Genomic DNA, 21,679 nt, shown 5'->3' on the forward strand with positions numbered 1-21,679 from the left:
GGTAGCCAGCCCTGCTCCACTGAGCACCCCAGGTACCAGGGACCTCAGCTGGGGAAAGCTTTCAGTTAGGACACGCTTAGTGTCTTAACACCCACAGAAGTACTACATAGCAGATGTACTTCTGTGCCATCTACTAAGCAGGACTTGCCCAGAACTTGATTTATAATTACACTGAAAGTGAAGGGAGGACAAGAACAACTGGGCCATTGCTCAGCACAGCCAAACTCAGGGCAGCAGCTGGCAGATTTGACTTTGACTTGTTTGGTCCTGCACCATCCAGACCCCACTAGCTAGGAGCTGTGCTAAATAAGCTTGAGGTGAGCTGCAGTTGTGCATCGGTGGCAGGTGTTTCTGGATGTGAGAACAGGCTTGGCCCCAGCTTTCATTCCTCTTACAATCTCATGCTCCTTCCTGAGTCTTCCTTAAATCAGAGCTGGCATTAAGCACTCACCTATCCCACCAGAAACCACTCCAAGCTACTGCAGTTGATACTAAGCAAGGAAACACCATCCATCCATCCATCTGTCAATAAGGAACATCCACATTTGCATCTCACAAAGACTACTTTCAATATTGCCACTAGATAAAATTCAATGTTCCTTTTTTTTTTTTTCTTGTCAGTGAACAGAAATATTTAGAAAAGTGAAGAGCATACAGAAAGCAATGCTACAGCTCCCTTAATGTATGTTAAGAATCCTTATACGACTGTCTTGCTTCCTCCTCCTCCTCATTGTGAGCCAGCTCCGGCTATCAGTAACACATTAATGACTGCAATCCATTTCAGAACAGGAAAGGAGGCAAGACAGTTGTAAATCATTGTGACTGGCTGTTAATCTTAGTGGAAGTACTCCATATTTCTGGGTACATTCAAAGGGAATGGAAAAAGACAATAATGTCCCTTTTTGTGTGTTGCCATAAATTTACGGGAAACAAAGCATCTACTAACTATTCTGGCTCATCGCATCAGGTTTAGGTCAGGCTGACAGCTGGACTTGATAATCTCGAAGGTCTTTTCCAACCTACATGACTCCGTGATTCTATGATCTCTCCCACGCTACCTAGCAAGGAAACAAGTACTTTGGGCATGAGAAAAAGCAAAGCCCCCTTCATCTCCAGGCAGCGTAGGCTCCCTCCTCTGGTGTTTTATGAAATACTGAAATTTACGCTTTGTACTGCTCCCTGGTATAGCTGAGGAGTTGCTTGGCACTTGTCAAGGCTTTAATAGAGCAATCATTGGACTTATGCCTGATGTAGTTATTCATTTTGAAATATTATTCTCATTCTCATTCTACTTGTCTATATTTGACTAATGGCAACAGTGCCACACACATTTCCATGCCCTCTATGTACAGAAACTCAGTATTTCTTTTCTCAATTATTTCTAAAATAACATCTATAATCACTGAGCTCTCTTTTGTGACACATATAGCAACACTTCAGTGCCTTCTGGGCTTCTATTTTAGGTAACCTTTGTATCAGGAGGGGTGTGTATGTGTGCACGCACGCCTCAGTGCCCCTCCAAAGGGAACAGCCCTTTTGGAGAATTCCTTACCTACATGCTTTTATCCCCAGCAAGGCCACTGGCAGCTCTGTATTTGACAGGGCTGCTCTGCTCAGGCTACTTACCATACAAGCACTTGTCCAACTTTTATGTCAGAGCTGGCTAAAGCAGAAGCCAAAACTTGAGTCCCGCTAACCCACAGGGAATTGGAACTGACAACCTGAAATCCAAGGCCAGCCCCTCTTGCAGGTCTGGGTTCTCCCCTTGTCCTGTTCCTCACACTACTTTTCATGTATGAGACTGGAAGGATGGGGAGAGGAAGCCAATTTATCCCTCAAATGCTGGCGAGATGACAGGGAACCGCAGGGGGGAGATGATTATTTATGTAAGGTAACCTCTGCTAAGTGCTGATAGCACCGCGGAGATGAGCTACGTGGCTGTAACAACAGTCTCCTACTGCCATCTACTGTGTTGAGACATCCAGCTAGCAGCACAAGGGACTCACCTCTGTGACATTGCTGTGCCATCCACAGCTGTGCCTTTCTTCCCTAGACACAGACCTCTTTTCCTGCCCTTTGAGCATCTCCTCAAACTTGTGTGATGCTCAACTACTTTGAGCAGACAGACAACATGCCTCTTCCACCTCATGATTTTGGGGCTAACTCGGGGGATGACTGATGGTGAAAACACACTTTATTTTCAACAGCTTTATCTGCAATAAAAAGGAATCCAAACTAGAATGGATCGAGGTTTTTAGCCACAGTTGAAAAAAAAGTCCTACAATTTTAGGATATCTAACAGCAGCTTTTCACCATGAGGATATCAGAGAAGGAATACTTAAAAAGAAAAAAATGCTTTGTTTGTATAAATAAAAAACTCACAGCTGTCACTTAGCCATCTAGGCAGACATATGGTGGATGACTGCTAGGTAACCAACACACATATGCTAGGGAAACTCCATACCCAGTTATGCTGATTTAACTCTCTCCAAAGCATCAAGGTAAGAGTGATCATATGCCAGAGAAGTATATGATCGTATGTTCAAAATATGTTGATTTGATCATTCCTGTGCAGCAGAAAATCACACGCAGAGCCAGTCTGCTCAGTTTTGCCAGCCCATCTCCAGCTCGGCATCAAGAGCTAGACCCTCCATACCCACAAAGGAGGCAGAAGGGGAATCTCCATGTCTGCATCTCAAAGTATAATTCGAGGATCATCAATAATAAACAGGACAAAGATTTGCTTTCTACTCATTTTAAAACAAGCGCACGCTTTGGCTTTTCTAGCCTGAGAAGACAAATGAGAAACCTCAGGCTAGTTTTCTGTGGTTTTAAGGAAAAAACCATGCTGCTTTGCTCTGAGCTGAAATCTCACTTGGTACACACTTCAGTGACAACACTCAGTATGTGTTTAAAAAGCACCAACAGCAATTCAGTGATATTGTGCTAGGACTAGTAAATATCAGTTATCCCCCCACCCTCCAAAGTAGTCTAACAATGTGCTACAGGACCCAGGTTCCTGCCACCACGTCAGGAAACCTGAATTTGCTGCTGTGAGCCTGCTGGTTTAAAATAACTCAACTCAAACCATGCCTATAAACAGAATCATTTCACAGGCAGTGAGGGTGATATAAACATGGCTCACATCATCACCCTGACACGAAATGAACATAAATAACAAGGTTTCAGCTCAGAGCTAGAAAGCAGCCACTTCAGAAAGTCACAGCTGCAATGAGCATCTGCCCATTTACCTGGCACAATCAATAGCCCAGTGATTTCTTTAAAAGCAGAAAAACAAAGCATGAAGTGGGTACATAAGCTTCAAGGTTTCTGACTATTATGCTCTAATAGCTGCCTTTTAATAGACATGTAACTTCATCACTGTAGAAGGATGGATTTGCTAGGCCAGGTTCAGACTAAAGGCACAGCTGTACACAGAGCAAGCATGAAGTCACCACCAGCATCCTCATGTAGATGGGAACAGTGCCTTCACAGGGCAGATTTCAAGGAGAAAACACACTTTCAGGGAGAAAAAAAATACATTGTGGTTTTGTCGTTTTAAATAACTTGTCAAATGTTTTTAGGTAGATCCTGAGGCTGTGTAGAAGAAGGATCATTGAGCCCGATCCCTTCCCATGAGGATCCATTCCTAGATCACAGCCTCCCCCTTCACTGCCACATTCCCTTCTTGCCTTACCTCCATCCTGCAATCTCTGCAGACAAAGAGCAAGGCTCTTCCTCCAGCCTGGCATCCCAGACCGAGAGAGAAAGAAACAAGCTCGCAGCCTCTCCAAAGGGATCACAGATGTGCAGCTGCAAGGGAAAACCCAGCTTCTTTATAGGGCTACACCTTAACAGAGAGGCAAGTTCGTCTGTGCTTGCAAAGAGAGGAAAACTTCGCTTCATGTGAAAGCCTGATTGGGAACCATCCAGGCTGCATCTTGCTGCAGGGATGGAGCCACTTCACATGTCCACGGCAGAAGAAACAGATGGTGAGAGAGGAGCGGACAGATGAACGGGTACATCTCAAGGAGCTGAGCAATTGCTTAAAGGGCAAGTTTGTCTTTTATGCCAGCTGCACAGAAACTACAGACATCAAAATATTCATAACGCAGTGTACACGTATTCCAGTAGGTTTGGTTTCTTTTCCAGGGGATGGAGGTATCCATCCTGCCAACTCCTAATGCAACTGATGAGCCAAACACTTTTCTTAGGAAATTCCTTGTTTCTTATATTTCCAGTTCAGAAAATGTAAGCATTTATATCTCTTGGTACAGGAAATACTGAGAAACATGTTTACCTTTGGAGCTAGTACTCAAATGTGTTATTACACACATTTTCAAAACTTGCTAAGATGCATATAAGAATTGTGGCCATCAGTAACAGTTTTCTAAATTAATTTCAGTTTTTATAACTATGTCCCTCCTACAGATTCTGCGGTAAAATGGCATTATGCCTACTTCTAATCTAAATTGTTGCATGCTCTTAAGGAATCCCTACTTTCTGTCTATATTTGAGAAAAATTACAATTTATACCCAAGTAGAGCAAAACAGACACTCCCCTTCTCATAACACTTGAAAAGAGAAGGAAGGAAGATGCTGTTGATGTTAGATGTGATTGAGTGCATTATAAAACTGTACATAAAATAACAGTTCCCTTAGAATAGGAAAATGCTACTTTAGATCTCATTTCAATTTAGCATTAACAAGTCAGATTTGTCTTCTGTGCCTATTTTGTAGCTTGCAAGTTAAAATAAGCTAGCACAAAAATAGGCTGGCATTGCAGCTTGTGACCCAAGAGGCAAAGAACTGGAGAGCAACATGCTTACCAGGAAGATGTTAGGGATACTGTTATGCACCATTTCTGGCTTTGACTTTCTACCCAGGATCACACACACAAAATAAAAATAAAAATAAAAATAAAGTATTTAATCAAAGGATTAAAATCCTTCTCCTAACCTGCACAGCTAATGACTTACCAAGTTATTTGAATATTAATAAAGATCTTAAAAAAAATAATAATAATAATAAAAATACCCATACTGCCCATCTAGACATTGACCAGGAAGGTAGTTTTCTTGTGGTTTGTGGGTTTTTTTTTGGTTCCCTCCCACCCTGTTTTGCTGCACTAATTCAACATTTTTGTAAATGCAATGCTAGAATACAAAAAAAGAATACAAAAACCTAGGATGTACTTCAGGTCTCTTTAGAGAGAACTCAGTAAAAGAAAAAAAGATGTGCTGCGACTTCATCTTGGGAAGAGAGGCAGTCTTTGCTGCGAAGGAAGGAAGCACTTGGGATCCCTCATGTTACAGGAATTAGTTTACAAATAGCTTTGCTTATGCCACGATCACTTCTGGTCTCACAAACTAAGTCTTCACCAAATTCAAACTGTATATTCTTGGTTGGCTAGAGAATTAAACTATGACGAGAAAAAAAAAAAAACTTACCCCATTTTAAGAAGGTGTTTGTTGACATAGCGCACGTTCCTTCATACGATAACTTCTGAGATGAAGAGCCTGGGGGAGAAAAAAAAAAAAAAGAAACAGGATTTCTCCATCTCAGAGAAACACTGTTAAGTGCCTTATGTCAAGTGGCTATGAAAGTATGTGAGGACGCAGTGCCCTAGCAGCAAGGCTTATCTCACAAATATCCAGCTGTTATTTGTCCAGAGTTCTATTTCATCTTAAGTAAAATGGGTTTTATCCTACCCTGGAGCTTTGATGTTCTTAGTATCTATGATAAGAGAAAGTCTCAGAACAGCAAATCTGCCAAACATCAATATAATTTGGTTTTGGGCTCCTATTTTGTCTGGTTTTGGACTGAGGGAGATGTAGGTAAAGTCCACATCCAAGCTTTCAACTGATTCATTTAGAGTTCATGCAACATCTCTCACTAATCTTACAAGATGCTGAAATGCCACTGTTTCATACAAAATCCCCTTAGAACAGTCTACTGTCATCCCCCGTCTTTCTCAAAAGTAATAAACAAGCTTTTCTGTTGATGCAGCTTTGTGGAAGTAAGCACAATTAGGCCTCATGCTAAAATGAGCAGCATACTAATGAGAAGCGCTGAATCAATTATTCCCCGGGAATTCAAGGCTATCAGCAGTCTTAGATCAGACATGGCATTTTTTTATAGCTTTCACAGACTCCCAACAAGAAAAAAGCATCACACAGCTACTCTGAATCTGTATTATACATCCAAAAATACATTCCCCGTCCCCGCCTTCCTCACCTCATTTCTTTAAGTTAAGCTGATGTTGCTTCACAACTTGGAAGTGTTCTTATTCCAGCTCCTCCTCTCTCATTTGCATTTTATTAATGCTTATGGGCTGGATTAAAGAAAATATCCCCACAACAGCCATCCACAAGTTAGAGTAGTATGTGTGAAAACTTGTCAGTTCTTAGCAAATACAGACTGCTGGACTGAGGTTGACAAAGAGCTCTGAAAGCAACCCATCGGGACACACATTGAGCTGAGCTGTGTGCCTGGGGCAGTAGGGCAGCACACAGAGAGGCTGTGCCTTTCTTCCTGCCCTCAGGTCTTGTGGATTGAGATTGCTAATTGTGATTGTTAATTGAGAAAGAATGAGAGCTAGAGATTCTCACTTCCAGTGTAGCAGCTTGGATAGATGCAGCATTTGAATCATTTTCCCTTTCAGTCAGAAAATATAAAGTGCTGAAGTACCCACACAGCTGCGTAGTATTACGTTCCTAAAACTGGTCATTCAGGGTTCCCATCCTACAGCCTCCACTACTAAGCTTAGGAAGTAGTCATTACACTCAACAAGCCAAGTTTACAAGAGATCAAGATTTCTTGACATGTTTTTACACCTGCAGTTACAAGGAGCGATACAGGACCAAGTCTGACTATCAGCTCTTCAGAAACACTTCACGTTATGAGAATCAAGATAAAAATACTCTTGAATTGCTCCTTGAAGTGCTCTACACCTACAACATCAGCAACCTAGAGGGGTGAGCAAGTGAGTCCTACCACTACAACAGAGTATGAGCAATGTGGAGAAGAATCAGTGTACTTCAGGGGGGGAATGTGCCCTCACACATACACCACCACCTCCACTCCCAGATAAAAGTTGGGAATTGTTAGGGCAGAAGCAGCCCTGTGTTGGGCTTGGGCTGTTTTTTGTTTTGTCACTAGGTGATGTTTGAACAGGCCACTTAACATATGATTTGTTGAAGTGAGATTTAATTAGAACAGCACAGATGTTTTCGTTCCTTTGTCCTACTTTTCAGTAATGCTCATGTCTCTTCTTCCACTGCAAATTAAAACAGCAAACCTTATGGCTCTATCATGACCTACACTTTTTCGTATCTTCTGTCTCCCATTGTTTCCTCTTTGGAAAAGCCAGAAGGAGGTCAGCTTCTCCAAGGCCACAAATTGCTTTTTTTCCAACTGCACCCTCACTGCTCCCCATACGGGTGTAACTTACTTAGCTACTGAGCATCTACATCAGTAATTTGCAATTCTGTGTGTATAAACTATACAAACATGGGCCTGCTCCAGCTTCCTGAAGACAAAAGCAACACATCCCCAAAAATCAAAAGAACCACATCTGACACTTCTATCAGCTGTCACACCATGAAGTAACAACATCGGAGCACCTTATATTTTTCTACTTTACTAAAGACAAGTGAAAGGCAGCTTCCTCTTGTAACTTTGGATAATCATGATCTTCTGAATCACTCTGAATTAAAACATATCAGCCAGCCCTTTTGCCCTCACAGAGAGGAGAAAACATTCAATAAGAGTAGAGGGAATGGCCTCACGTTGCACCAGGGGAGGTTTAGGTTGGAAATGAGGAGACATTTCTTCTCAGAAAGAGCAGTCAGATGTTGGGATGGGTTGCCCTGGGATGTGGTGGTGTCCCCATCCCTGGTGGTGTTTGAGGAAAGGTTGGACGTGGTGCTTGGGGACATGGTTTAGTGGGTGACACTGGTTTTAGTGTGGGACCCACGCTAGCAGAGGGCCAAGGACAGCCCCAGCGCCTCATCCCTAACGCTTCAACAAGGCAGCGGGCACAGGGCTAAAGCAGCCACATGTTGAAGGGCACGGCTGTCTGCAGCTCCAAGCAGAGCCTCGTGTTTCATCTTAGCACCACCCAAGGCAGAACAGAGGCGGTTTTGCTGTTAAAACCAAGCTGCGACCGAATTCCTCCCTTCTCAACCCCTCAAGCCTCTGCGCGGCCCCGACCTCCCCAACATGGCGGCGGGGAGGCGCCGCCCGCCCTGGCCGCGCTGTCGTAAGGGCGCCGCGCTTGGCGGCAGTGCCGTGAGGCGCGGCGGGGCTGCGCCGCCATGGACCGGAGGAAGAAGCCCCTGGACGTGGCCGCCTCCTCGGTGAGCGGGCGGGGGCGGCCGGGAGACGGCCCAGGGGAACCTGCGGCCTCTGAGGAGCCCGTCTCTGGGTGTTAAAGCTGTGTGCGAGCGGCTGGGTGCTCGCTGTGTGGTGCCGGCCCCGGGCCCTCTGCACCGCGGGCCTCGCAGGGCCTGGAGGCGCCTCACGGCCCCTCACAGCCCGGGGGGGCGATAACGGGGGCGGGGGGGACGTGGGCTCCGTCCCCGGCCTGCCCTGAGCTGGGGAAGGCTCGGTCAGGAGCCGGGGGGAGGTGAGGTGCTGGGCGCTGGGGACCTGGGGGTGCCCCGCCTGGTGCGGCCTCTGAGCCCAAGTTCTGTTTAAAACAATCAGTTGGGTGCTCGCGTAACTGTAGGAGGATGTTTTTTTTCACTGGAAATGCGCTTACTGCTTCGTATGGTAACTGCTGGGTGTGTGTAAGGTGTGTCTGCGTTGTTTGCTGACTTGTTTTTTTTGCTGCTGATGTAGCTGGTGGATCTCAAAGCAGAACTCTTCCGAAAGCAAGAGGAATTCAAGAAGGAAAAGCTGTTGAAAGATGCTGGCATCTTTGCAAAGCCCAAACCCCTTAATAAGGTAGAAAGTTTTTTCCATTGCTCTTTTTGTTATTCTTTCTCCTTAAACTAAAGCAGTTCATATGTATTGAAGTCTAAATACACAAGTATTCAGAGCTGTGTTACTATTCAAATGTTAAATCTTCATCACAAGAATGTTTAAATTTCTATCGGCTAATTTACAGATTATATTCTTGTGCAGAGCAGAAGACTCATGCTTATGTATATCTAAATCATTTCTTAATCTTCAATCCCTAGGGAGCTTTTGTAGTTACAGCAAAAGATGTTTGTTTGTTTGTTTGTTTTTTACTCCAGTAATTTGTGTGCTTCCACGAAGGATGGAAGATGAGAGACTCTTCCAGAATCACTGAACTTTGTCGATAAATTCTCTGTGCTCTTCTGTATAACAGTGTATAACAATGAACGCGCAGTTCTCTCATTTTTACTCTTTACTGCACATTTTCTATTCATTCTATGGTTTTCTAGTAGTAAAGTTGCCATACTTGAAGGATGTGAAGCATTCAGTGTTACTCTGTAAACAAGCAATCTGATTATTCTGTTATCTTTATGTTAGATATAAAACAGAAACAGTACATAGCTCTCTTACTAGTTAAGTAATCAGAAAGATTGCTCATATTAATTATTTTTCTGTAACACCCTTGATAGAGTTGGTTTTGTCTGATTTCTGAGTGACTTTGTTTGCTTCTCAGCCTGTCCTTCTGTGTAATTTAGGACAGACTTGCTGTATTGTACAGCACAGCAGGTGTAATCTCAACTTAAACATGATTAAGAGGTTATTTACCAGACCTTCATGACTGATTTGCACAGTTTGGTTTATGGAATTGAAATCTTTTTCAATCTTTCTTTGGTGTTTTATTTGTTGTTGCAAAATTGCACTCCCCAGAAACCAAGTATCTGGAGCAAACAAAACACAGGAGTTGCAAATCGAGCTGAGAAAGATGTTGAGCAGAAGGCAGAAGAGGATCAAACGTTAGATAAATCAAGGTAACTCTAAAGCTCTGTAAGAAAGGAATGCTTTGTAGAATTTGTTTTTCAATGTTTAGAAAAGCACAAAGAAGAAGTTACATGGATATTAGACCAACAGGGAAGACCAGTATCAATTCTATGCTCTTTACCAGGAATGTACAACCTGCACGGCAGCAGTCTGGTGCTCTAGAGATACCTGCCCTTACTTTATCGTAACTGTCTATGTCAGGTTACTGCTTTTGAGTGCCCTTTTTAGACGTAAAATCCAGGGCAGTGATGCACCAGAATTCATGTTATAAAGTGTATCTTGGACTTGACAGGAAATGGCTTGCTTTTTTTTTTTTTTTTTTTTTTTTTTTCACGATTTGACTGATAATCTAAATGGGTTAATTATGCAATAAAATACACAATGAAAATGTAATTTGTAACCCATTTGCTATTTTTCTCTAAGCATTTCCTAGCTCTTCAAAATTGTCTTCTATCGTTCCAGAAATCAGTTAAGGTTTTCTCCTCAGCTTCTAAAAAGTGTATCTCCATGTTATTCCTTCCCTTTTCCTTCCTTCCAAAACAGTTTTTCAGCGTCTAATTTCCAGTATTTATCTGACAGACTGTTGTAGCTTCATAGAGGTAGAATACTAGTGGCTTGATATTCCTGTCTACTTGATAAATTACACTAAAGGTTACCTCCATAATTTTATTGAGATTATTTTCAGGATAGATTCTGGAACTGGGTATCTGTGTATTTTCAGAAACTTCTGCTAAGGTTCAAAATAAAAAACAGGCATAGCTCAGCTTCTACTAAATACTTCTAGCGCTCTTGGCACTTCTCTGTCCCATTTACCTAAGGATGAATTGGTCATTTTGAGCTGTGTTTGGAATTGATGGGAATACAAGCATTTAGGGTATTTTTTTTTTCTTCTTCAGGAAGAAACTAGAAGAGAAGGCCAAGCTGTATGAGAAGATGGCAAAAGGCGACTTCCCAGGTGAACAAAGCTAATCTGAAATAATTATTTCTGTGACATAATGTAAATATTCATTTTGAAATTTAAATTGCTGAACTCATTTTATAAAAACTAAACAATATATGTAATAGAGAGATACAGATATAAATTTGTTTCAAAAGTATTGGTTGGCCTTTCTGGCTATCTAGTGATTTACAGCAGCTACGCTGAATTCACTGCTTACATGGGAAACTTTTTGGATCTGTTATACAGAGTGATTAACAAGGGTTGTTCTGCTATGAAAGAGGGAAAAAATACAGGTAGCAGAGAATATAAAATTGCTTTTTGGAGGGCAGTCTGTCCTAGTAAATCACCTTGAGCTTGTTTCAGTCTGTCAGTCATTAAAGGGGTGGACATACTCTGTTTTTTCAATACAGAATCTTAGAAAAACAAAATTAATTTATTCTCCATTATGCAGTCTTTGCATTTCATTGCTGATTTTCTATCTTTCATTCTAATTCTTGGACTTCATGAAGAGCAGAGGAGCAGTAGGGGAGTCTGGCTGGTTCTTGTATGAACGTTAGTCATGCAGCTAATAGGGTTAGAGAATTATAATCTGTCCCTTTCTTTTTCACACATGCAATCCCTTGCAAGAAGTAATTATGAAAATAGAATCAAAATCTTATTGCAATTAATCTCTCATGTTTTCTTTACTAGTATCCATCTTTCCCAAATGTGATCTCACCACTTTTCTCCACTTTTTAAAAGTACACTAGTGACCGCTTGCTGCCAGCACGCTAAATTCTGAGCGTCAAATAAGTATTTGAACTGTTGTGTTACAAACCCTGGACTTCTGAAATAACTAATGAGCAGAGGATATTTTAGTGCAAAGACTGCAACCTTCTTTGTAATCTACAGGAACAATTAATTGCTTTAGAAAAAGCCTGAAAGCTATATTCAGAAATAGAGGAGCCAGTTTATAGCTCCAAGTTTGTTTGGCCCCAAATGAGATTTAAGTATTCCCCAGAAGTACGGTCAGGGGCATTGCTGTCAGCTGAGAAGTTGATTGCAACTATTACGTATTGATTTTGTGTTCAGTTCTGTTCTTTTCATGGCTGTTCTCTAAGAATCGATTTTCTGTCTTAGATGAAGAAACTGAAGATTTGTACCTAGTGGATTTCACTCAGAAGATCATAGACAAACAGCGAGAAGTACAGGAACTGTACCAGAACGAAGCTGCTAAAAAGACTTTAGAAAAAGAGGCAGATGAGGAGGAAACTGAACCAGAAATGGAAATACCACCACCAGAGGACCCAGACGAAGAATGGTTGGTACTACTGAGTGGGGTGATGCATGGGAAAATAACTCTGTTCCCCAGAATATCTGGAGTGGCACTTTTTTTTTTTTTTTTTTTTTTTTTGGTTAATGTTACACATTGAGAAGAGGTGGTAATGTTCTTTTATTTCATGTCTCGTTAAAAGACAATCCTTAGTGTTATTTTCCATATAGGTAACACTGCAATAGAATCCTCCTACAAGATTTTGCGAAGTATCAGCCAGGGAAATGTACTATAAATGAGACACATTGCAATATCCTCTCATTTTCTTGCATAGTTTATGGGAATTCTGATTGCAGTATTGATAGGATTTTATGGTGTCTTGTGTGGAAGTCTACTTCAGCAAAATGGTTTTTTGTTACATCTGTCTTCTCTAGTTGTGTGGGATTTACAAAATGAGCACTCATTTTTGTTGTGTAACCTCCTCGTAAGAGGGAAACTTTGACTGGGGGGAAAAACACATGATTTTACAGCATTTCTTCCACTGTTTTACTACAAAATTGCAAATAGCCTGCAGCAATTTTCTGTGACATTTCAATAACTAGTTTTTCAACCAAGATATTAGGATTAATTATGAAACCAGTCTGACTAAACATTTTTTAGCCAGATTGTGAAAAATGCTTATGGAACGGAGATTTTAATTCTGGTAATCAGTTTAAAACAGCAATTAGCAAAATGAAAAAGAGCACACCAGTTTTCCAGTTTATTAGGCCACGATAAGATTAGCAATGTAATTTTTCAGAATAAATTGGGAAAATGAATCCAGGCAAGGGACCAGAAAATTGCTAGGCTGGAAAGGCAGATATACCTATTACTGGTATCATACTGAAATTCAAGATGAAACTAGCAGTGATCCAATGATGGGCTCAAACTACTTTGTGCTCTCATCACAGTAAGTTTCGGAAACTTAAACCAATAAATTTTACTGTTCATATTGTGCTTTTCTGTCATTGCCTACGTCTCAGTTAAACGACATACATTATTAATACATCATTCATCTCAATGAGGCCATTTCCTAATGAAGATATTTGGGTGCTGGCATAATTAATGCAAATTAGCCTGCAGCTATATCTTCACTATAGAGAATGCAAGTAATTTTTGTTGTTTTTTTCGGATGTTACATTATAATAAAAAGGGGCACTGAGTATATACTAAGCTCTGGATATCCATAGAAATTATGTAAAAGAGCTAAATAACTAAAAGCACAGATCTTTAAAAGTTTGTTTGGGAATTAGATTGCCAATCATACATTTTCAGCTGTAATGTTAAGTCTTTAAATTGGGATAATAGAGGCTGTTTGATGCCAGAGAACTTTCTAGAATTATTGGACAATAAGTACAGCTCTCTATCAGCTTTTTTGACAACTGTAAATTAAGTGTTCAGGACTATAAAAAATTGTATAAGAAGCCCAATATGTGCTTCAAAGGAACACTTTGAATTTTAGTCAGCTTTTGTTGTGCAAGCTGAATGAATGCTATCAGCCTATTCTAAATGAGCTTTGGACTGATAATTGAAGTATATTGTAGCAATTTCGTATCTGCAAGAAGTCAATGCTGCATCATTATTTTCACCCTAGGAAGCAAGTACTGGAATCGTTTTTATTTTGGTGTGAAAATTGATATAGTAACTTTTGAACGTTTCTTTACACCACCTTAATATCAAGGCAAACAGCTGGCCCAAAGTGGGGTTGAGTAAATACCTGTGATAAAACTGTTTTATGCCCTGTTCAGAATGTAGCCTTGGGAGTCTGCTAATTGAAAGCTGGAAGGAACTGTCATACATGGAGAGACTGAGAGATGATGAATACTTTTTGGAAAGTGTCACTGCTTCTGTCTTCTGGTAAAGAATTCTGTAAGTCTGAAAATAAAAGTTCCATGTGAAAATTCCTTTTCTTTCATTACAGGGTTGATTATGTCGATTTCTTAGGCCGATCTAGACGCTGTATGAAGAAGGATTTGCCAAGTCTTCTTAAAATGGATCAAGAGCTTCAGGGGAAAAGGTTTGGTTTCTTTCATGGAATTACATGTTCCTTGCACTATTTAACGTCGTTATTTTTAATGAGAAGGAAGAGAGGTTTATGTTTTGTTATCCCAATCCAGAATCACTGAAGCTACTTCTTTCTCTGTGTTTACTTTAGGCCAGCTTCTACTGATTACTACATTGTGCCATAAGAAATAGCCAGAGTAGTTACAGTGAAATTGTGCATGACAGTGGTTTTATCGAATTTTCTATTATAAATTTATACAGTATTCCAAGGCTTCTGTTTATTTCACCGTGGCAGCTGGCAGTTGGAATATGTGGCAGGTGTACTGTTTTTAAATTCCAAGAGAACAGAGGCTACGGATATGAAATAAAAGCATAAATGAAATTTTTAATAAACTACCAAGGCACAATATTTGATGGAAATGCTGACTAAATCTAAGACCTCACTTACAGACTACAGCTTGTAGAGAGGAGTTTTAATAAACTGATTTAGCAATCTCTTGGATATCTGATGCATCTTTTAAAACTGGTCTTTTTATACAAAGTGTATTTTATACCTTCCAGAAAATGCCAGAGAAGTGACTCTTGGTTCTCCTTAATCTGGAAACTGTTCATAATCTTTTAGCAAAACCAACAGCATCATGATATTCGAAGTGAATTTGTTATATCCCCATTTGTTTGTTTTTTCTCTTCTGTTACTTAGGTGTTTAACAGCTTTTCTGTTAAAATTATTATGGCAGCACTGAAAATTGTTTTCAGAAAATAATCTAAAGGTACCTTAATGGAGCCTTTACTGTTGCTGAAGTGAAAATTCTTTTATGCTGGCAACTTATTAGTGTTTTCTCTCTATTTTAAAAGTAAGATGGAGAATATGGGTGCTTTGAAATTGCAGTCTCTGGATTTATATTAATGACAGTCTGTCAGCAAAACCTGCTTTAGTTAAAAAATAAAAAAAAATCCTGCTGCTTCCCTTGAGAAAAAAAAATGTTTCCTACATTGGGTACCAAAGGCCATGGACTTCTGGGGTAAATGGCTAGCTTATTGCTCCTTCAAATACCACTCATTTTCTTATGTTAAATCTGAAATATTGCTATATGTGGTTGCTAGCATCCCAACAGATGCAAAAAAAAAAAAGTGAACGTGTCATTTCTCGTTCTGCACTTTGGTAAAGATTTCATAACACCTCCAGGAAAGGATACAATTTGTTTAAGTATCTTACTAAAATGTTCTACTAGTACCTTCTTTTAGAAGTGGTTTAATGTTTGTCTTTACCTTGTAACGTATTCATCAGTGTTGCATCTCTAGGTGATGCCTACAGTGATCTGTTTTGTAAAAACTGCAATAGAGGATTAGACACAATCATGATTTCATCGTTTGATGCTATAGAGCCAATAACTTCTGCCCTATAATAATCCCTAACTTTTTTTTTTTCATTAGACTAGACCCTGATGGGAATACTCTGTTATCTGAAGATATGAAGAGAGAACTTCAGAGGCAGCAGTGGGAAAAAGAAGAAGAAGAAGCCCTCAGAAAACCCATGGGGCCCATACATTATGAGGACATCAGAGAAAATGGTATACTTCCATATTTTATATCATTTATCTTCATGTAGATACCGGTTTTAGAGGAAGCAAAGGAAAGTTGGTTTTTGTTGCCTGTATTGCCAACTTTAGGTATGTGTTAAATCACGTTTGCAATAACTATTCAAACTATCAGGACATTCATCTACATTTATCTTTCATCAAATTGCACTTTTCTCAAATCAAATTTGAAAAATACATCACATCACCCAGTTTTCTCCTTTAGGATACTTCACTTCATGTATCATCTAAACAAGCCTGTTATAGCCATAAAAATAGTGTGGTGTATGTTGCAATTCAATGCCTGAAAGCAGGGCATGTGGTGCTTGTAGTTACTGTTGATTGTAAACTGAGTGTAACTTGAACTTCATGAACTTTTTCTTTTCAGAGGCCAGGCAGCTTGGTGTTGGTTACTTTGCCTTTTCCCGTGACCAAGAGCTTAGACATAAACAACGGGCAACACTGGACATGCTGAGAGAGCAGGTATGAGTTTAAAAAGCAAATTGCAGTGTAAAAGCATCATAATTTCAGTAGTCACTATCTTTGGTTTGTTGTGTAAGCCTTACACTCAGTGATGCCTGCATCTAACTCCAAAAAAAAAAAAATTGCCCTCTTTTTCCCTTTTGAATCATGGTACCTGATGATCGCTTTTGTTGTTTAGCGAAGGAGGACATGTAGTTGATTATACTAACACAGGAAGATTAATTCATGTTTTTTCTTTACTGTTTAGACACTTGATCAAAGAACTAAACGTGAACAGATAAAAGAAAAAAGAAAGGCAGCTCTAGAAGCCAGGCTGTCTAAACTTCGAGCACGGAAGGTTAAGAAATTAAGGGAAGATGGGTTAGAGGAAGAGGCAGCAAAACTGGAGAACGGAGGTATGATTAGTTGCCTTTTTTTAGTTGCTATTTCATCTTGTATCAGTGAGTGGGCAGGCATCCTCTAATTGATGTAGGCTTGGGCATTTAATATATTGCTATTACATATTTTATTTATACAAATAGTATAAATTAAAATAGCAGGAGTTCATATAACTAAGTGTAGATATAAAATCGTGCCAGAGAGAGCTTAATAATGCTGGAAGAAATGTCATGCATAGATGTAGTCCTTCTTGGATTCATGTCTGACAGCAGGAATTGTGCGAGTTGAGCTGCTGAAATTGTACTGGCTGGTTTTTAAGATGAGCAAGATAAAAATATTAGCAAGTTGGTTTTGATATCGTATAATATACGCTCTTACAGTTTTGGTGCAGTCTGTAAATTGGACATACAACTGGCTTTTAGGATTTGGGATGATGAATTTGAGTTCTCTGTGCTGTCTCCTGTCTGACACTACTAGATACTTATATTGTCTATCTCCCACTGTAAATTGTAGCTGATATTTAACTTGTCAGAATTCTAAGCAAGCGATTAACTGTGAAGTGTTCTGGAAATGACGAAGAGCAGTGTGCCACTAACTGTTACTATTGTTCAGAAGAAGAATGTAAATTGTTTTCTCCAGGATTACCGAAGTGGAGATGCGTGCTAATGTTCTTATTTTTAACAATTTTCTAGTTTCAGTTTAATACTCAGCACATTCATTTTTGGGTTCTTAGGCAACAGATTTTTCAGCAGTTTCTTTGATACAACTAGAAAACCAATGAAATGTCTCTTGGTAGATGGGTTTCCTGATTATCTGGATTATCCCTTATCTTTTCTGAATTAATATGAATTAATTAAAAAAAAAAATCCCTATTCAGATGCATTTCATTGTTGAATGAAACTAGGTAACTACTATAAGCTTTATTATTGCAAATAACTACTGCTACTTACTCTTCCTATGAAATTCATATAGGAGATTTTAGACTGTTACTAACAAAAACTTGCTCTTTCTGCAAAGTAGAGATGAAAGATGCTACTGGTCCAGAACAAGCTGAGCAGGAGGCTCCGAGAGTTACCTCAGCAAGTAGAAAGGTTGAGGTTGTCATCCAGGAGAGAAGAGATACAAAGCCTGGCGTGCCTTATGTCCGTGAGTGGGATAAAGGCAAAGGTAAGGAAATAGAGATTCAGAAGCACTGTTTGGAAGCGGTGTGCATATTGCTGATTTCATTTCTGCTTTGAGACAAAGTATGGTAAATCTGGGAAGCAACAGAAATTAAAACTGAACAGAAGAACAGATTTTTACTGTTTTTAGAGAGTAGGTTTGTGGGATCTTGAATCATCTTTCTGTTGCAATGCTTCAGAGCTATTCTTAATCAGAAGTCAGCAGCTGTTAGAATAATTAGAATATCTACCACTTCTGTTGAAATAAAGAAGTTACTGGTTTTCCCCCACGCACACTAGAGGTATTGCAATAATCTCCATTTTCTGGTAATTAAGACTTTAGTGCTGTGATTAGTTAGGGCTGAATCAAAATACAAACCAATCAGCAGTCTTTCAAAACCTGTGGCTGTTAAAGGATCTGAAAGTGACTAGGATGAGTTATACAGAGGGTAGTGCTTATCTTTAATGCTCATTAGTTTAGTTTCTGCTCTGTAGAAAAAAGTAGACTATGAGCTTAGCCAGCAATATAGTACTAGGTGAGAAGTAACTTCAGATGGCTTTAAGTAGCTGCATCTTCTTTGACTGATCTTCAGACACTGGAAACTGTATTTCAACTACTACTTTCCCTGTTTCTAACAGAATTGATGTTTGGGAAATGGTCAAAGAAGCAGGAAGAACTCAGAGATGAACGAGATCCGGAATTCGCACCACCTTCTGATTATTTTGTGGGACAAAAGAAAGATGATTACAGAAGCCAGAACTTGAACAGTCCTGAAACCACCTTTGAAAAATCGGAACCAGAAGCTTCACAAAACCAGCAGAAGCCATCAGTGCAGGCCAACACCAGCAGCACTGCAGTTGTGCCACCGTCAGTGCAAGCTTACAGCAATGATGTTCAAGATAAATCAGCCTCAGCGGAGGCCTCTGGCAGCGACAGTGAAGACGGGTCAACATCAGAGACTGACAGCAGCGATGATCAGGAGGGGCTGCCGTCAGCGCATGCTTATACCTGCGGTGCTCAAAACATGCCGCCACCAATGCACGCTTACGGCTATGGTGCTCAACGTGTGCTGCCACCAGGGCAGCCTTACGGCTACGGCATTCATGATATGCCATTTCCAATGCAGACTTACGGCTACGGCGCTCAGCACATGATGCCACCAATGCATGGTTATGGTTACGGCGCTCCAGATGTGCCGTTTTCAATGCAGGCCTATGGCTACGGCACGCAGGACGTGCTGCCACCAGGGCACACCTGCGACTGCAGCACCCAAAATTTGCAGCCACCAGGGCACAGCTGCGACTGTAGCACCCAGAATTTGCAGCCACCAGGGCACAGCTGCGACTGTAGCACCCAGAATTTGCAGCCACCAGGGCACAGCTGCGACTGTAGCACCCAGAATTTGCAGCCACCAGGGCACACTTGCGACTGCAGCACCCAGAATTTGCAGCCACCAGGGCACACTTGCGACTGCAGCACCCAAAATTTGCAGCCACCAGGGCAGGGCTGCGACTGCAGTGCTCAAGATGTGCCACCACCAGGGCAGGCCTTTGACTGCAGCACTCAAGACATGCCGCCACCTGGGCAGTCATACAGCAGTGATGCTCAAAATCAAGCACCACTTTACCAAAGTTTAGATGATATGCTGTCTTACTACAGACAAGTGACTTGAACTGAGCAAAATAATAAACAAGAATCATAATTTAAAGAATTTAAATCAAATTATCTGTCAGCAAGAATATTTTCCTACATCTGGGAAAAATAGGTATCTGTCAGTAGATTGAAATAAATCTCATGGAGACCTAAGCTATGTTACGTCACAGCTGTACTTTTTCGCTGTTGATTCTCTTTCTTTTTTTCCTCTATTAAAATTCTCTAGCACTGCTAGAATCTAGTTCGGTATACATTCTTATTCTTTGCCACTAATGCCTGAACTTTGGGGTATAGCTTTGGGGTTGGAGGTACTACAAGTTCACTAATATCTGTAGAAACGCTATGGAAATGGCAGGCCTTCTGCTGCTAAATGCAAAAACGTTTTAAGAAATGTGTTACCTACTTAATCTCCTGACTTCAGAGATGAGAAGTGCAGAATGTTACCTAGTGACAGTTGTGGCAAGTACTCCACGTGGTCATAATGCCTTCTGCGTTCCTGAGGTCTGTATATAACTTGTAATTCTGTGAAGCAGATCAGAGTTGGAGAGAGGCACTGCAGAAATCAATAAATAATGATGGTAAGACTAAGAATAAACGCTTCAGTGAAGTAGAAGCCTTGACACCTGAAATTGCTGTGTTACTGGTTTAGAAAATGCTCTTAGAATTGTTCGAGTACATTCTTCTTGCATCATATATGCGGCTTTATTTTATTTAATACTTTTTTTTTCCCTAAAAGCTGTTAATTGTGGTGATTTATATATAAAAGCAGGCTGACCTCTACCAAACAAGGTTTTTTTTTGTTTTTTTGTTTTTTTTCAGAATCTCAGGAAATGACAGTAATACATACGTACCATTTAGAAAATTATGATTTCTGAAAGCAGTTTAGGTACCTCCTAGTTGTATTTTAAAAGCTCATAAAAGCTAGGAAAGTGTGCTAGAATGGGCAATTCTGTAGATTGTGTAAATTTATATGGCAGTGATGTTCTGAAAGTAATGGGCATTTGAACCAAAGAGCGAATTGGGCAGAGACACAGAGAACATGCTACTCTCAGGTGTGTCAGTGGGATCTCAGGCTGTTCTGCAAAGCCTGGTGGACAGCAATGTCACTACCACAGCAAAAAGCAGTGCTCAAGGTCACTGAGCAAACTTGTCAGCATGCAGAACACATTCACTGTCCACAAACTATGTCCACAAACCTCAGCTATTAAACACACTTCCATCTCTCCTCTTCCTATATCGCTTACAGCAGAAATAACACCCTGCAAAAGCACCAGTGGTACCATTTTAAAGGCACAAAATACGACAGTATTTTTATTGCCACCAAACGGTTAAGAGACTGGAGCTTTATGATAACTTCAGGTTTCTGTTTCTCTATACAGACCTAGAATTTAAGGATGGTATGACAGTATTAATGGCAACATCCACAGGACCTCTTTCTTTTTTGCTGCTGCTGACCTGAACTCAGCTGGTGAGCATGGCATTAGGGTTTATATGTCTTCTTTTCCTTGAATCTCTTCAGGATGAATAAAGAATCTGAACATAAATAATGATTTTTATACTAATAACTTAGAGGAAGAGGTTACAGATTTGTCTGTTTTTACCAAATGTGACAACATCAAAGCACAGGTTTTTTCCTTGCTGTTTGGTGCAACCCCAGGTTAGTTAATATCCACGAGGTGGCACTCTAATCTTACAAATTTGCCACAGGAAACTGCCAGTATAAACCTGTTCACTGCTATTTATTTCATAATGTTAAAAAACTCTGACCCCAATTCCAGGAGAAATTTTTCAAACCTTGTGTCACCTCACATTTAATTTTGAGTTTAAAAGGGCTGCACTGTGCTTTAGCAGTTTTCTTCCATAAAGATAAGAACCTGTCAGAACACAGTTTCAAGAAGCAAATTGCCTTGGTTTTCTTGCACGTTGATTGAAGGCAATAATAGAAGCAAGAGGTGGAAGGAGAAGCTGTAATTTTTTAAGTCATTGAGTCTGTGCAATCCTGTTAGATGTGTACATAATTGTAGGATCGCATGTCAGAATTAACCCCGTTTGAATGGAAGTGAAGCATTTTAGGGATGTTTTGGGTTGTGTACTTAATGTCTCTCTCTGCCTAGAATCACAATACACTGCAATTATTCATGAATTAAGCCTCAGAATGGTGGTCTGAAGTCGGATTGTAACATTGACCCTGTTTTGCAGGGAAAAAAAAATGCAGAAGCAAGGTCACAAAGCAAGTTTGTAGCACCACAA

The 21,679-nt window shown here is 40.3% G+C and overlaps 1 protein-coding gene across 1 annotated transcript; it reads left to right on the forward strand.

Moving 5' to 3' along the window:
* The first annotated feature begins 8,299 nt into the window (after positions 1-8,299).
* On the forward strand, positions 8,300-20,163 carry CCDC174 (coiled-coil domain containing 174). The gene is made up of 11 exons (XM_084292666.1): positions 8,300-8,360; positions 8,845-8,949; positions 9,832-9,932; positions 10,839-10,897; positions 12,002-12,182; positions 14,095-14,190; positions 15,612-15,748; positions 16,143-16,237; positions 16,485-16,632; positions 17,636-17,782; positions 18,415-20,163. The coding sequence occupies exons 1-11, from the start codon at positions 8,319-8,321 to the stop codon at positions 19,446-19,448; spliced, it is 2,145 nt and encodes a 714-aa protein (XP_084148792.1). The 5' UTR covers positions 8,300-8,318; the 3' UTR covers positions 19,449-20,163.
* Positions 20,164-21,679: the final 1,516 nt, after the last annotated feature.

The sequence above is a fragment of the Netta rufina genome (genome assembly GCF_964035555.1).
Source record: "Netta rufina genome assembly, chromosome: 10".
In the NCBI taxonomy this organism is placed as follows: domain Eukaryota; kingdom Metazoa; phylum Chordata; class Aves; order Anseriformes; family Anatidae; genus Netta; species Netta rufina.

Bases quoted from the DNA above. Each gene is read 5' to 3' on its own strand.
- CCDC174 (XM_084292666.1), top strand. From the start codon at position 8,319: ATGGACCGGAGGAAGAAGCCCCTGGACGTGGCCGCCTCCTCG. The intron at 8,361-8,844 runs GTGAGCGGGCGG...CTGCTGATGTAG, and splicing joins TGGACGTGGCCGCCTCCTCG to CTGGTGGATCTCAAAGCAGA. The intron at 14,191-15,611 runs GTTTGGTTTCTT...TTTTTTCATTAG, and splicing joins CAAGAGCTTCAGGGGAAAAG to ACTAGACCCTGATGGGAATA.